The sequence below is a fragment of the Ambystoma mexicanum genome, chromosome 2p (genome assembly GCF_040938575.1).
Source record: "Ambystoma mexicanum isolate Mex_15411 chromosome 2p, UKY_AmexF1_1, whole genome shotgun sequence".
NCBI classification, from domain to species: domain Eukaryota; kingdom Metazoa; phylum Chordata; class Amphibia; order Caudata; family Ambystomatidae; genus Ambystoma; species Ambystoma mexicanum.
The window spans coordinates 1,049,874,316-1,049,886,354 of NC_090923.1; the positions used below are offsets into that span (position 1 = coordinate 1,049,874,316).

Sequence of the window (12,039 nt, forward strand, 5' to 3'; positions counted from 1 at the left end):
TGCTGTGGGAAACTGTACTATTCTCATCGGCAATGTCAGTCACTAATGAGGCTAAAATAGGCAACACTGATCTTGCATGTCCTTGTTCAAAGGCAAACATGCCAGTTTATATTTGCACAGCACACAGTAACTTTGGCTTAATTGCAACGTATAAGAACAGGATGGTCATTTGCAACCGACTACCTGAATGACACTAATCTGTTACTACTGCAATGGCTAACTGGGAACAGCAGTGGAACAAACATACCTGAAAGGGAGGGACTAATCCTTTATAAAACCAGCTGTTTCAGACCGACTGATCCATTCCTGTAAAGACATTGGAGGCTACATCACTACATTCTGAAGGGGCAGAGCCTGGAGGACCACTATTCCCACAAGACTTCACCTGCCCGTTTAAGGGAGCAACGTGAACATGGAGGATAGCTCAGCGGCAACGTGTTTGCCTTGGAAACAAGACACGAAGCAACACAGGTTCGATCCCTGGATCCGCGCTTAGAAACCTCTGGGTATTTAAGCGCGTTATAAACACGCAACTAAGACACACACAAAAAAATTAACACAATTACGCGTCTAAAAAAAAAAAAACTTCCTGTAACAGCGCCTCGATGCCCGTGGGCTGTGTGAGCGCTTTAAAAATGCAAAAATAAAAAAAATACAAAAATGGAATGACTAGGCCAAGACTAATTCTAGTATATGTGCACAAGACCTGGCACTATGACATTTTTCCAAATATACATTTTTAGTGTGTGCTTCAATAATTTGGAGGAAAACCTAAATTACAGGCCTTAACTGCATTGGAATCAAAAAGCAAACAGCTTCCAGGTGCTTTTGTCCCGAGACCGTAAACTGCTCATGGGGCTAAAACATGCAACTCAAAACACTAATTGACGCAATATTTTGGAGGCTCAAAGAAGCCATGTTTATGCATTTTGTAATATTTTTCCTTTCCATCGTTACACCATTAAGAGTCATGATGGATTTGTTCACGTAGCCCTCAAACTTCCCTGTGCTGGTTACACATTACGTTAAGCATGGTAGAAGCTTCAGCACAGCGTCCAAAGATAGTGTGTGCTGCACCTTTTACTTCTTTGGGTAGGATAAGTCAACCCATCAAAGCATTGAGTTAGGGCAAGTGGAATCCTTGTACGAGGATTGAAACCATTTAACGTGTAATCTTTTCATCCATGGCTGTAGTAGATTTCTTTAAAACTAAACTGGTGAAGACCTTCTGGAGCTGAAAATGCGTCTTCTCCTTGGCATTCTACGTAAGTGATATTTCCACTGCAGGGTCAGTGAGATCAAAGGTGCGGAGATACTCAGCTCGTCTACCAATTTCGCCTATCCTTGGTAGGGGGGTGAGCATCCGTCTTGGTGACAGCATTCAGAGCCCTGTAATCCACACAGAACCTCAACTCAGAGGTACCTGCCTTTGGCACCAGAATCATAGGACTGAGCCATGGACTACTGGAGGGTTCAATCACCCCAACATCCAACATCTTTTTGACCTAAGACTTGATATGGGACCTAACTTTGACACCTATCGCTCCTACGTTTGGTACGCATACTATCTCCAGTGTAACTCATGTTTGCACCAAGGTATCAAACCTGGAGTGAGTGAAAACAAGGAGGGGAATTGCTTCAACAAAGTTCCCACCTCACCTTGCTGCTGAGGAGACAGCTGAGGGGCCAATTTGACACCCTCAATGGAGCCATCTGAATGACTGCCTTGTAACAGGTAAGGGAGGATTTCAGTTTCCTCTTTCCCTCTGTCCGATGCCAAGACCAGAGCAGTCATTTAACCCTAGGTATGAATTCCTTCAGTCTATTTACATGAAACACCTTTGAGGTTTGACAGGCCTTCCAAGGTCCACTCAATAGTTCACCTCACCAGGTTGCTCCACAACTCTAAGGGCCTGACCATTTATCCTGTAGGGCCCTAGGCCTTATTGGATTCATAATCAGAACTTCTTGGCTGGGGGGTGGGGGGGAGGGCAATGTACAAGTGAAGCCTTCTGGTCATACCAATGTTTGACCAATGCCTGACCAGCCTTCAGCTTGTCACTGGCCTGAGCCATCAGTAAGGTCATCATCCTCTTTCGCAGTCCCAGCATATAGTCCACTACATTGGTAGTGATAGAAGGCGGGTGGAGCTCCCATCCTTCCAGGACTATAGCTAAGGGTCCCCTGACCGAGTGACCAAAGTGAAGCTCAAAGGGATTATAACCAACCCCTTCCTGAGGGCCCACTCTGTAGGCAAAGAGTAAACATGGTAAAATGAGATGCTCTTGGGGCACCACAAGAGCTCCAATCATACTTTTGAGAGTTCAGTTAAATCTCTCAACTAAGCCATTTGTTTGTGGATGATAAGCTGATGGAAACCAATAGGAGACCAAACACTCCTTCCACATGGCTTGCATGTACTTGGATATGAAGTTGCTGGCTCTGTCAGACAACTTCTTTAGGGAAGCCAACTCTAGTGAAAATACTAGCCAATGCCTTAGCAACTGACCTGGTAGTTACTGTCTTCAATGGGATCACTTCAGGATATCTGGTGGCATGGTCAACTAACACCTGAAGAAACCTGCTGCCAGAGGCTGTTGAAGGGTCAAGGAGACCAGCAATATCAATCCCTACCCTCTCAAATGGTACATCCACTACAGGGAGTGGTACCAATGGAGCCTGAATTGTTGTGGCTAACTTCACATAAGTGCTCCCTGTTTCACTAACAAGTGTGGCCTCCTAAACATCTGTTCACCAGAGCAGAGTTTAGAAATCCATTCCAACGGGTACCACACCTGTCGAGGCAATTAACATTGGTGTCATGTTTTCTTGGTATACTGTGTGATACCTTGTGTACCAGTGGTGTTGGGCGGGGGGTGGGCGGAGAATTCATATGCAAACATCCCTAACCAAATCATCCATAAAGCACAGCCTACTGACCCTGGTTCTGGGTACAGAGAGGCAAGGTTTTGGCATGTTGCTTTTATTTGTGGAAATACATGTATATTTGGCAATCCCCACTTGTGAAAGATCTGTTTTAATACTTCTGTGTCCAACTTCCATTCATGTTTCTATAGTACTAAGTTGTCCAGTCCTGGGATGTGTTGGCTCTGGAGATTTATCTCTTTGAATGCACCATTACCATATCTGTTCCACCCTGCTTGTTTATGTAAAACATGGTGGTATATTGTGTCCGGGTGAGGATGCTCTTCTATGAAAAGGTAGTAGAGCTTTGTAAACTGCTAGAATATATGATATGCATTTGTGACTCCAAACCAGACTCCCTGCTCCTTTCTGAACTGTGTGGAGTCCTGCTCCACACCCATTCATGGAGGAGTCTGTGATGGTCAGCTTTACCAGAGGACCATAGAAGGGTTTTCTTTGTATGCAATCACTCCTGTTCAACCATTTAAGTGCCTTGACAGTTGCTTCAAACACTACATCCTCCCAGTCCCCTTTGGCCTGGGACCATTGACTGCCCAACCACTCTTGGACTGTCTCATAGCGCCTTGCAAGTGGTACCAACAAGATACAACACCATCATGCCCACCATGATAAAAGGAAATGGTTCCCTGGAAAGATTGTACCTTATCCTTTGATGGATATGCCACTGCCCTTGACCAGTCCATTGAAGATTTTTTTTTACTTTAGCTGAATCTTAGCTTGACTGTCATTTAATCGAGAAATACAATTGATAGACTAGTGTTTTTTGGACCGTGTGCGTTGCTGCACTCGGTGTAGTTTCCTGGTACGAGCCACTCTTATCTGCATTCCCTGCCTGCGTAGATGGATGCCACGTGTATTCACAAGTAGCTTGGTGAATAAATGTGGTGCTGATGTTATACCGAAAGGGAGCACCTTTAACCGGTATTGTTGGTTTTCACATCTTGAACTTAAGAGCTACTCTGTGCTTTGGGAACATGGAAATATAAATGTAGGCATCTTTAATGCCCCAAGAACACTAAAGCTACAAAAATGCTAAACCGACGACTAGAATGTTAAATCTAACATGTGTACTTACAAAAAGAAGGCTATCCATGCACTTTAAGTCACATGAGGGTCCGCACATAGAGCTTTTCAGAGGGATTTGAAACGGTGGTCAGTGGCCGAATCGGCTATGTGGCACAGGGTACTGCAGAGAGGGATGAGAGAGGGGAGCGCTAACGTGGATGCTTGGTATGCGTTGGTACAATCTATGTTATCCTCTCTGTATGACAAACCTCCTTGAAGGACTTGTGGGAACGGAGGGGGGGGGCAGTAGAACCAGCACATACATCTCCCCTAGCCCCTCCCATATCCTGTAACAGAGGGAGGAGAGAGTTCTATGGCTGTAGAGGAAGTGGGTGTCAGGGAGGGACTTTCTCCGTTAGGCACTCTGGATGGTAGCAGAGGGCTGCATGTTAATGGGTAGACTGTTTGGTGTTCGGAGGTTGTTATTGTGTTAGAAAATGTTATGTGCATAGGATGCTTTAATCGTGATATTTGTACGCTGGCTGAATCACGTTACTAATAAAAATGCATTTAAAAAAGAAAAAGAAAACAAATATATAGGCATCTTTGATATCCAATATGGCCATATAGTTTCCACTTTTGAGGAATGAAATTACCTCTTGTAGCATTCATCCAGAACGTCTGCACCCTGACAACGTTATTCGCCAGGGTGAAGATAGAAGACCAGTTGCCTTGTCATTCTTCTTTGGGCACAAAGCATGTCTAGGAAGTGCCCATGCTGTGCTTCTTGCATAGGAGTACCCCCTTCAGTGCCCCTTTCCACGTGGGTCGGCTATCTCTTCTGATACCAGTTGTTGGTGTTCCGCATTGTCTTTGAGTTCCATGGAGTGAAGGTGTTGGCAACCAACAGTGCATAGGAGCCACTTGTTGGATGCTACTGCCTGTTAGGGAGATTTTAACACAACCCTCTAGTGAGGGCTGTGCAACCATCTAGTCTAATGACAAAACAACAAATTCAACCAAAAGGGAAGCCACACCTCTCTAAAGGACAGTAGTGAGGCAGAGCAGTCAGACCACACAGTTCACCAAATAAAACGCACAATGCAGGTATTCTGAAAAAGATACAATTCAAAGTAACACAAAATATCTATCAGGTTAAAATAAATACTTTAGGCACACAAGATCGAACCAGTATGTATAAAAACCAGTAAATGTCTCTTAAGAACCTTCTCAACCCAACTGCTAACATGGGGTACCACGTTCTTGTGTTGGGTCATACACAGACTAGAGGGGGAGTGGAAAAACAAGGGAACCTAGACACAGTGAAACAGTGCATTTACACAGTAATAATCAGTGCCCAAATTGCAACAATCCATGATTACAGTATTCTTGACCCTCTAGCACTGAAGACTGCTCCAAATACACACTACACAGTAAATATATACAACTACACGGGAGGGGAAAAGGGTTACACTATAAAAAACACCCCAAAGGCAAGATTGGAACAGACTTCCAGCGCTAGCCACAAGGACAACACTCGCAGAAACAAGACACAAATGTAGCAACAGGTAACAGTAACCATGCTTTCAATAGCAGGGGTGTAAAGCAGGTCTTCACAATAGCAGATAAAATCAAGCGCACAGTCAGAATAAATCAGACGGACAGTGCTAGTTACTAGGACTAATTGCATTCTTAGGGCAGACCCGGATATAGGTGACTAACAACTTCTGTGGAACCATTGGTCCAGGGATGAATATCGGTTTCTAAACCATCAATCAGCCCCACACCTCTAGTACACCAGAAGGGATCCAAACAAATTGGAAACGCAAGAAAATTATAAACCCCTTGTCCAATTTTGGTAACATTGACGGAACAGGTTGATCTCTGCAAGGTCGTGGATCGTTGGTTAGTTGCAAAACAGCGAAAACACAATTACCCGATGATAAAAGGGACAGTCCAGTCAAGGTTGTATACAAATGTCTTCTTCATTATTATCACAACAGACAGTTCTAGCACACTACAAAATACAACCCACCCTGTAAAGGAATGCAGAGGACAGACAGTTTCAAGAAGGAAAGCGGATGGACTCTAGTTACTGACAGGAGGGTAGTCGGTAAAGTAATTAATCACAATAGTTCAAGGATACACAAATTCAGCACAAAGGGAGCAATGGGTTGTATAATGTCACTAGGAGCCTTCGAAGGAGGACCAGGGGGGACAGAACCACAAAGTACCAGAAGTTCTTCATACTTGACAGGGTGGAGTCGGTTTCACGGCGCTTTGCAGCTTCTGTGACAGAGTTCACTGTGTTTGTGTCGTCCTTTAAGGTGGACAGCCCAAAGCTGAGGAGAGTGTTGCAGGCAAGTGTTGTCCTTGGTTTGGTTCAGAGACTCTCTGGCACTTCCCACCTAGGAAACTTGCTGCAGAGCCTAGCAGGGCACGCTGTGTGTGGGTGGGTGGGTGGGTACCGGTTCTGGAACTGCTGGAGGGTCCTCTGGATTCAGTATCTCCCTCTGTTCCCTGGGAGATGTTTAGGGGAGGGATCTTGCTTCCATCTTTGGAAATCCTAGCCTTCCTTCACTGGCAGAAGCTGCAAGGCAGAATGTACCTTCAAGCCAGGTTCCAAATGAGTTCTTCTTGTTACTCCTTGCGAAGCCTTCAGATGATCTGCCTCATTTGGCTTTACGTGATCAGCCTCTTGTAAAGCCAAATGGGCCCCTTGTGATTGGTGTAGGCTAAGCCTACTTTAATGAACCAATCCTGGGTCTTCCACCAACAATCTCCTGTATGCATGAAGTCATAACCAGAGTGCTTTGCAACAGAAAAGGTAAAGGGGTGAACATGTGTAATACTAAGTCCCACACATCTTACTGTCTGTTGTGGATCAAAAGGGTCTCTCTAATTGAGCTCTCTGTGGTTCCTGATTAAAGCAGCAGGTCTCTGCTGAAACAGCGGCAGGACCAGACTTTTGGTCTCCGCCAAACCACATGCTCATACCTTCTGAATGGGGTTCCCCTGCGCGGAGGACTACTGTAAATGCATAGCTCCAGGCATGACAAGTCACTGCCCATGATACTGAGAGGCAGAAGCCGGCTTCAGCTTGAGAAAGTGCATATCAAAGGTTGTTGGGGGTTTTCCGGTCTTTTGTTAACCTCTGCAGCTGTTTGAAGTATACTCTATTAGTATGTTAATTAGGCTATTTGCTGCCACCATCGGCAGAGGGTAAAGAACGGACAGGGCGTATCCATGGAGCCTTTGATAGTTCATTAGGCTGGCCATGGCAGGAGGAAGGTTTTGCCCCCCCTCCCCCTTCTGAGATGCACCATGTACTCCACCTGTAAGATTCCAACTAAATAGGAAAGGGAGGCCTGCGCCTGTAGGTTGTGTCCACCCAGAGTACAGAGGTCTAATGTTTATGTCGTGCAGCGAGGATAGGATAATGTGTACAGATTAGCCCCACACATTTTCCAGAGGTTGATCCACCATCAATCAATTTCATATAAAAGTTCATAAAAGCCCAGCTGAGCGCACACCCACCGGGCGGATGGGCGAATTCCTCACAATGAGTAACGCCAAAAAACTGTTTAACAAAGCATTTCCTAAACAAGAATTTAATGCAAGACTTTAAAATTGCGACTCCAGGGACCCAGAGAGAACCCAAGAAAAATGGCAATGTCCACCTAAGTACCTCTTACATATGTGCCAGGGGAACATTTCTTGCTGGAAACCTTAATTATGTTACAAAAGTGCTTCCCAAGCACATTTTAACTTGAGACTACTTGATCTAGAGACAGACCATATCTCGAATATGCACACCACCCCAGTGTTCGACCTCTGGTGCAAGTGCATAATTATCAAATCTCCCATTTACCAGGCTTGACCAATCAAATCCCTTGCATCTCATCATACAATTACGGAATCAAACGTGAAGCCTCTTGGTAGCTCTCCTATACAGGATACTTAAATGTGATTTCTCAGACATGGTTAGTTAATCAAAACCAAGGTTTTTCGATGCAGTGTTTTAGTAGGAGATTACCTGCTGGCACCAAGCATCCATAACTCACCGTACATGTGTCTCCATATAATTAACTTAAGTGTAAAATAGTTGTTACAGCAAACAACTGACAGGATAAACCTACTTCTCGAAATGGTGGCTGTACAGATGCGTGGGCGTGGACAGAACTCTATCATAAATGACAGTGATGGCCTGCAAGTCTCCCTGCTGCTTCTCCCAGTCAACATACATCTCCCACAGCTTGTCTGAATGAAAATCCATTCCAGCTGCTGCTAGTGCCATCTCAAAAACACTGCAAGAGAAGAATACAGACACAAAGTTAGAAACGAAAAGGACAATTAGCAAAAGACAAGTCAGACGGTGTTATAGGTAAAAATGGCAAGTTGCAAGCTGCTAGTCAGGTATAGAAGTCACTCACCCATTGACCTGAATACCAGTTCCCCATATGCACACAGCAGGCTACTCGCCAATGGATAGTGTAGAGTGCAAGTTTTGTGGCCTCCAATGTGGTAAATGTGGGTTAATATCCGCCCTCCCCACTAGGTGTTCTGGTGTTGGCTACAAGGGATGAAAGGAGCGGGGTGCTGTAACGCCTCCATGATGGGTTAAAAGAAATGTGTGTGCAGAGAACATTTGAAAATACAGTTTCAGAAAAAAGGACGTAGTTTAATAGGAACATTTTAAACAGCAGTGATCACATAGTATTACATGGGTAGCTGCTGGGGAAGGTAGAGGACTAAGAAAATAAAATTGAGAAATGTAGAGGATGAAAAACAGCATCATACATTAGAAGTGAAGACACTTAAGTGTTCACAGGCATCGACATCCATATCAAATAGTGCTATTTCTTCAGCTCTTCCACGACTGCACTCAATGTGTATGCTGACAATACCCTTCACTGAAAAGTTAATTAGTTGGAATATAATTGATTCTCAGGAAATTAATGCATCTCATCACTTAACCAAAAGTAAAAGCCGTGGTCTGCCTCTAGTTCTGTTGAAATGGGCTACAGTATACCGTGATCAAACTCTTTCAAAAATACACAATGTAAAACACCTTAGCTCAAAGCCTTGCGTACATACAAGCATACACTCTGCATAAGCTAGGGACAGACAAAACAACAACGTACTTCGTGATTCTTTGGATAGACTCTGGCTGGCTCAAGTCAAAGGTTTCTTGGAGGAAAGTGATGAAATGTATCCAGAGATCAACGCTGAGTGGAATGGCTTGCACACCCTGCTCGAACACCTGCAAACCAGTAAAAATATGCCAGACCAGTTAGACAAACATGTTAAATGTCACCAGCAGTAACAATGCGAGGCTACTTGGAAGGCAGAAATATGTCACAGGATTCAGTTCACACAAGATAAAATAGGATTAGCGCACGTCCGAACAATTTGAAGTATTTTAAATGTCAGTTGAGTTTCCTGTTGGTACGTACCAAGAAAATGTGCCGCTCAGCAGAGACTGATGCATGTATTTTACGTCGCATCTCTAACTGCAGTGCCATTTTTCAACAGTGGTTTGCCGCAACTGCGTTAGAAACAATTAAAAATAGAAAACTACCACGCGACCACCAGAAGGCTAGTATCAATTCCTCTCCTCGGCAGAAGTTGTGGGACAGGCATTTAGGAGGTCAACTTAAGCTAGGGGACATTCAAAATCGGGGAGGGGAAGTTAGAAACCAATAGGTTACAACCGACCTCAACAGTCGTCTCAGAAAGTGACCAGATAACTAATTACCTTAACTCTCATTCCTTACCTCCTCTGCTTCTTTCAAGCAGCCAAATCGCTGCTCCATGTCAGCATATTTCTTCCAATACCCATAGCAGTAAGGATAGCGGGTGAAAAAGGCAGCGTACGCTTTTCTGGAAGCGATGATGTGATTCTGAAAATGGCAAATAAGAGGCAATGTTAAAACCATGCTAGGAATCAGAACATTGAAACCATGTATTAGTGCCCCCAACACTGCACATAAGTTAGCCTTACTTCCGGCTTTAGGGGAGACTGCGTCTCGGGCCAAATCATGTCTGCAAGGATTCTCGCCCTCGTTCCTTTCTCTCTTCCAAGTCAACACCACAGTGGCAACCAAGACACAGGCTTAGACCAATTTAAAATACAGAGCAAACTGCCAAGTTGTAACCCAGTACTCCGGAAACAGGAATCTATGTATTCTATGATGAAACATCAAACTAACATGCAATAACTTGTTTCACTTCACAGAACACTCCAAAAATACCAAGTGTTAACAATTGTACTGCAACTGACAGTCATCCATATTGCAGGAATGTACTCCACATATTGGGAGGTGACAGGAGACCTTTTCTATCATCAGGAAGCAGTTGAGTGCTCCGCAGGGCAAGCCGACCCCAGATGCCCCCAAAAAAGTATTGTGTGCCCCCAGGCCCCAGTACCCTTTCTGCGTCCTCCTCTCCCCACTCCTCCTGGATCACCCTGCTCCCGCCCACCATTCCCCCACTGGCTATGTGGGCCTGTTTCGGATCTAGCGACCCACGGTAGCCTCCCTGCCTCCTTTACCATCAGAAAGCAGGTGAGTGCTCCGCAGGGCAAGCCGACCCCACATGCCCCCCAAAAAAGTATTGTGTGCCCCCAGACCCCAGTACCCTCTCTGTCCTCCTCTCCCCGCTCCTCCTGGATCACCCTGCTCCCGCCTCCCATCCCACCCACCGTTCCCCACTGGCTATGTGGGTTGTTTCGGGTCTAGCGACCCGCAGTAGCCTCCCTGCTTCCTTAACCATCAGAAAGCAGGTGAGTGCTCCACAGGGCATGCCGACCCCAGATGCCCCCAAAGAACAAGTTACTCTCTTACCTGGTAACCTTTTTTCGATGCCATGGTCAGACGACGTATTCCATATCTATGACAGTAATCACCACAGCTGTGCTGCTTCGGAAAATCTTTGGCGTCTGCGTCCTGCGTTGATGGCGTCGATACGCCACCCTCGAGGACCTCCTCCGACGGCCGACGTCACTGGATGTAGGACGCAAGACACCCATAGCCTCAGTTGTAGTTTTTTCCCCCAGAACGTGTGGCACCAGTCTTCTGCCAGTCTGACACACAAGGCCTTGCGGAAACATAAGATGCAATCGCATAAGAAATTCTGTAGCAGGGAAGGTAGGGAGGGAGCGATATGGAATACGTCGTCGGACCATCCCATCGAAAGAACGTTACCAGGTAAGAGTAACTTGTTCTTCTAGGGGATTGGGTCCTCCGACGTATTCCATATCTATGACAGACTCCCAAAGCAGTACCAATGCAAGGAGGTGGGAAAAGAATTTAGAAAACAGAAATTTTGAATGCCCAATCAAATTGCGGAGTAAAGGACCGCCTTGCCAAAGGCCAAATCCTGCCCACTGATGGAATCAAGGGCGTAGTGACGTTCAAAAGTATGTACCGAAGCCCAGGTGGCTGCATCACAGATGTTACGAATAGGAACCCCCCGCCTCTGTAGGGCAGTAAAGGCAGCCATACCCCTGGTAGAATGGGCCTGTAAACCGACCGGTGGGTCCTTACCCGCCAAGCGGTAACACTCAGAGATAGCCAAAATAATCCAGCGAGACAAAGTCTGTTTCGTCACAGCTTGTCCCAAACACTTTCCAGCGTAACCAATAAAGAGTTGATCGTCCACTCTGACCCGGGACATGCGTGAAATATAAAAGCTTAACGCTCTCCTAGGATCAAGCCTATGGAGCCTTTCCTCCTCCTTACCAGGATGTGGAGGAGGATAAAACGCCGGAAGAACAACCTTCTGGCTTAAATGAAATTCCGACACCACCTTCGGAAGAAAGGAAGGACGAACTCTAAGGACAACCCTGTCCTTATGAAACACAGTGAAGGGTGGCTTAACTGAAAGTGCCTGTAACTCACTCACTCTGCGAGCGGAAGTGACCGCAACCAAAAATACAGTTTTAAGAGTTAACAGTCTCAAAGGGCACGAATGCAAAGGCTCAAACGGAGCACCCATCAAAAACTTGAGAACAAGGTTCAAATCCCAACCGGGCACCAGGAAAGGTGACGGAGGGAACACATTAGTGAGCCCTTTCAGAAACTGAGA

The 12,039-nt window shown here is 45.5% G+C and overlaps 1 protein-coding gene across 4 annotated transcripts in view; it reads right to left on the reverse strand.

The window, feature by feature from the left end:
• The window catches only part of LOC138567092 (uncharacterized), a 611,926-nt gene that overhangs the window by 510,461 nt on the left and 89,426 nt on the right, over positions 1-12,039 (reverse strand). For 3 of the 4 annotated variants that reach the window (XM_069644960.1, XM_069644962.1, XM_069644961.1), the window contains exons 3-5: positions 9,729-9,854; positions 9,096-9,214; positions 8,091-8,258 (exon numbers count right to left, since the gene is read on the reverse strand). The exons of the other annotated variant lie outside the window; for it this stretch is intronic. In XM_069644960.1, the coding sequence (XP_069501061.1) occupies positions 8,091-8,258; positions 9,096-9,214; positions 9,729-9,854 (413 nt within the window). The remainder of the gene's footprint in view (positions 1-8,090; positions 8,259-9,095; positions 9,215-9,728; positions 9,855-12,039) is intronic. 4 annotated transcript variants of the gene reach the window in all.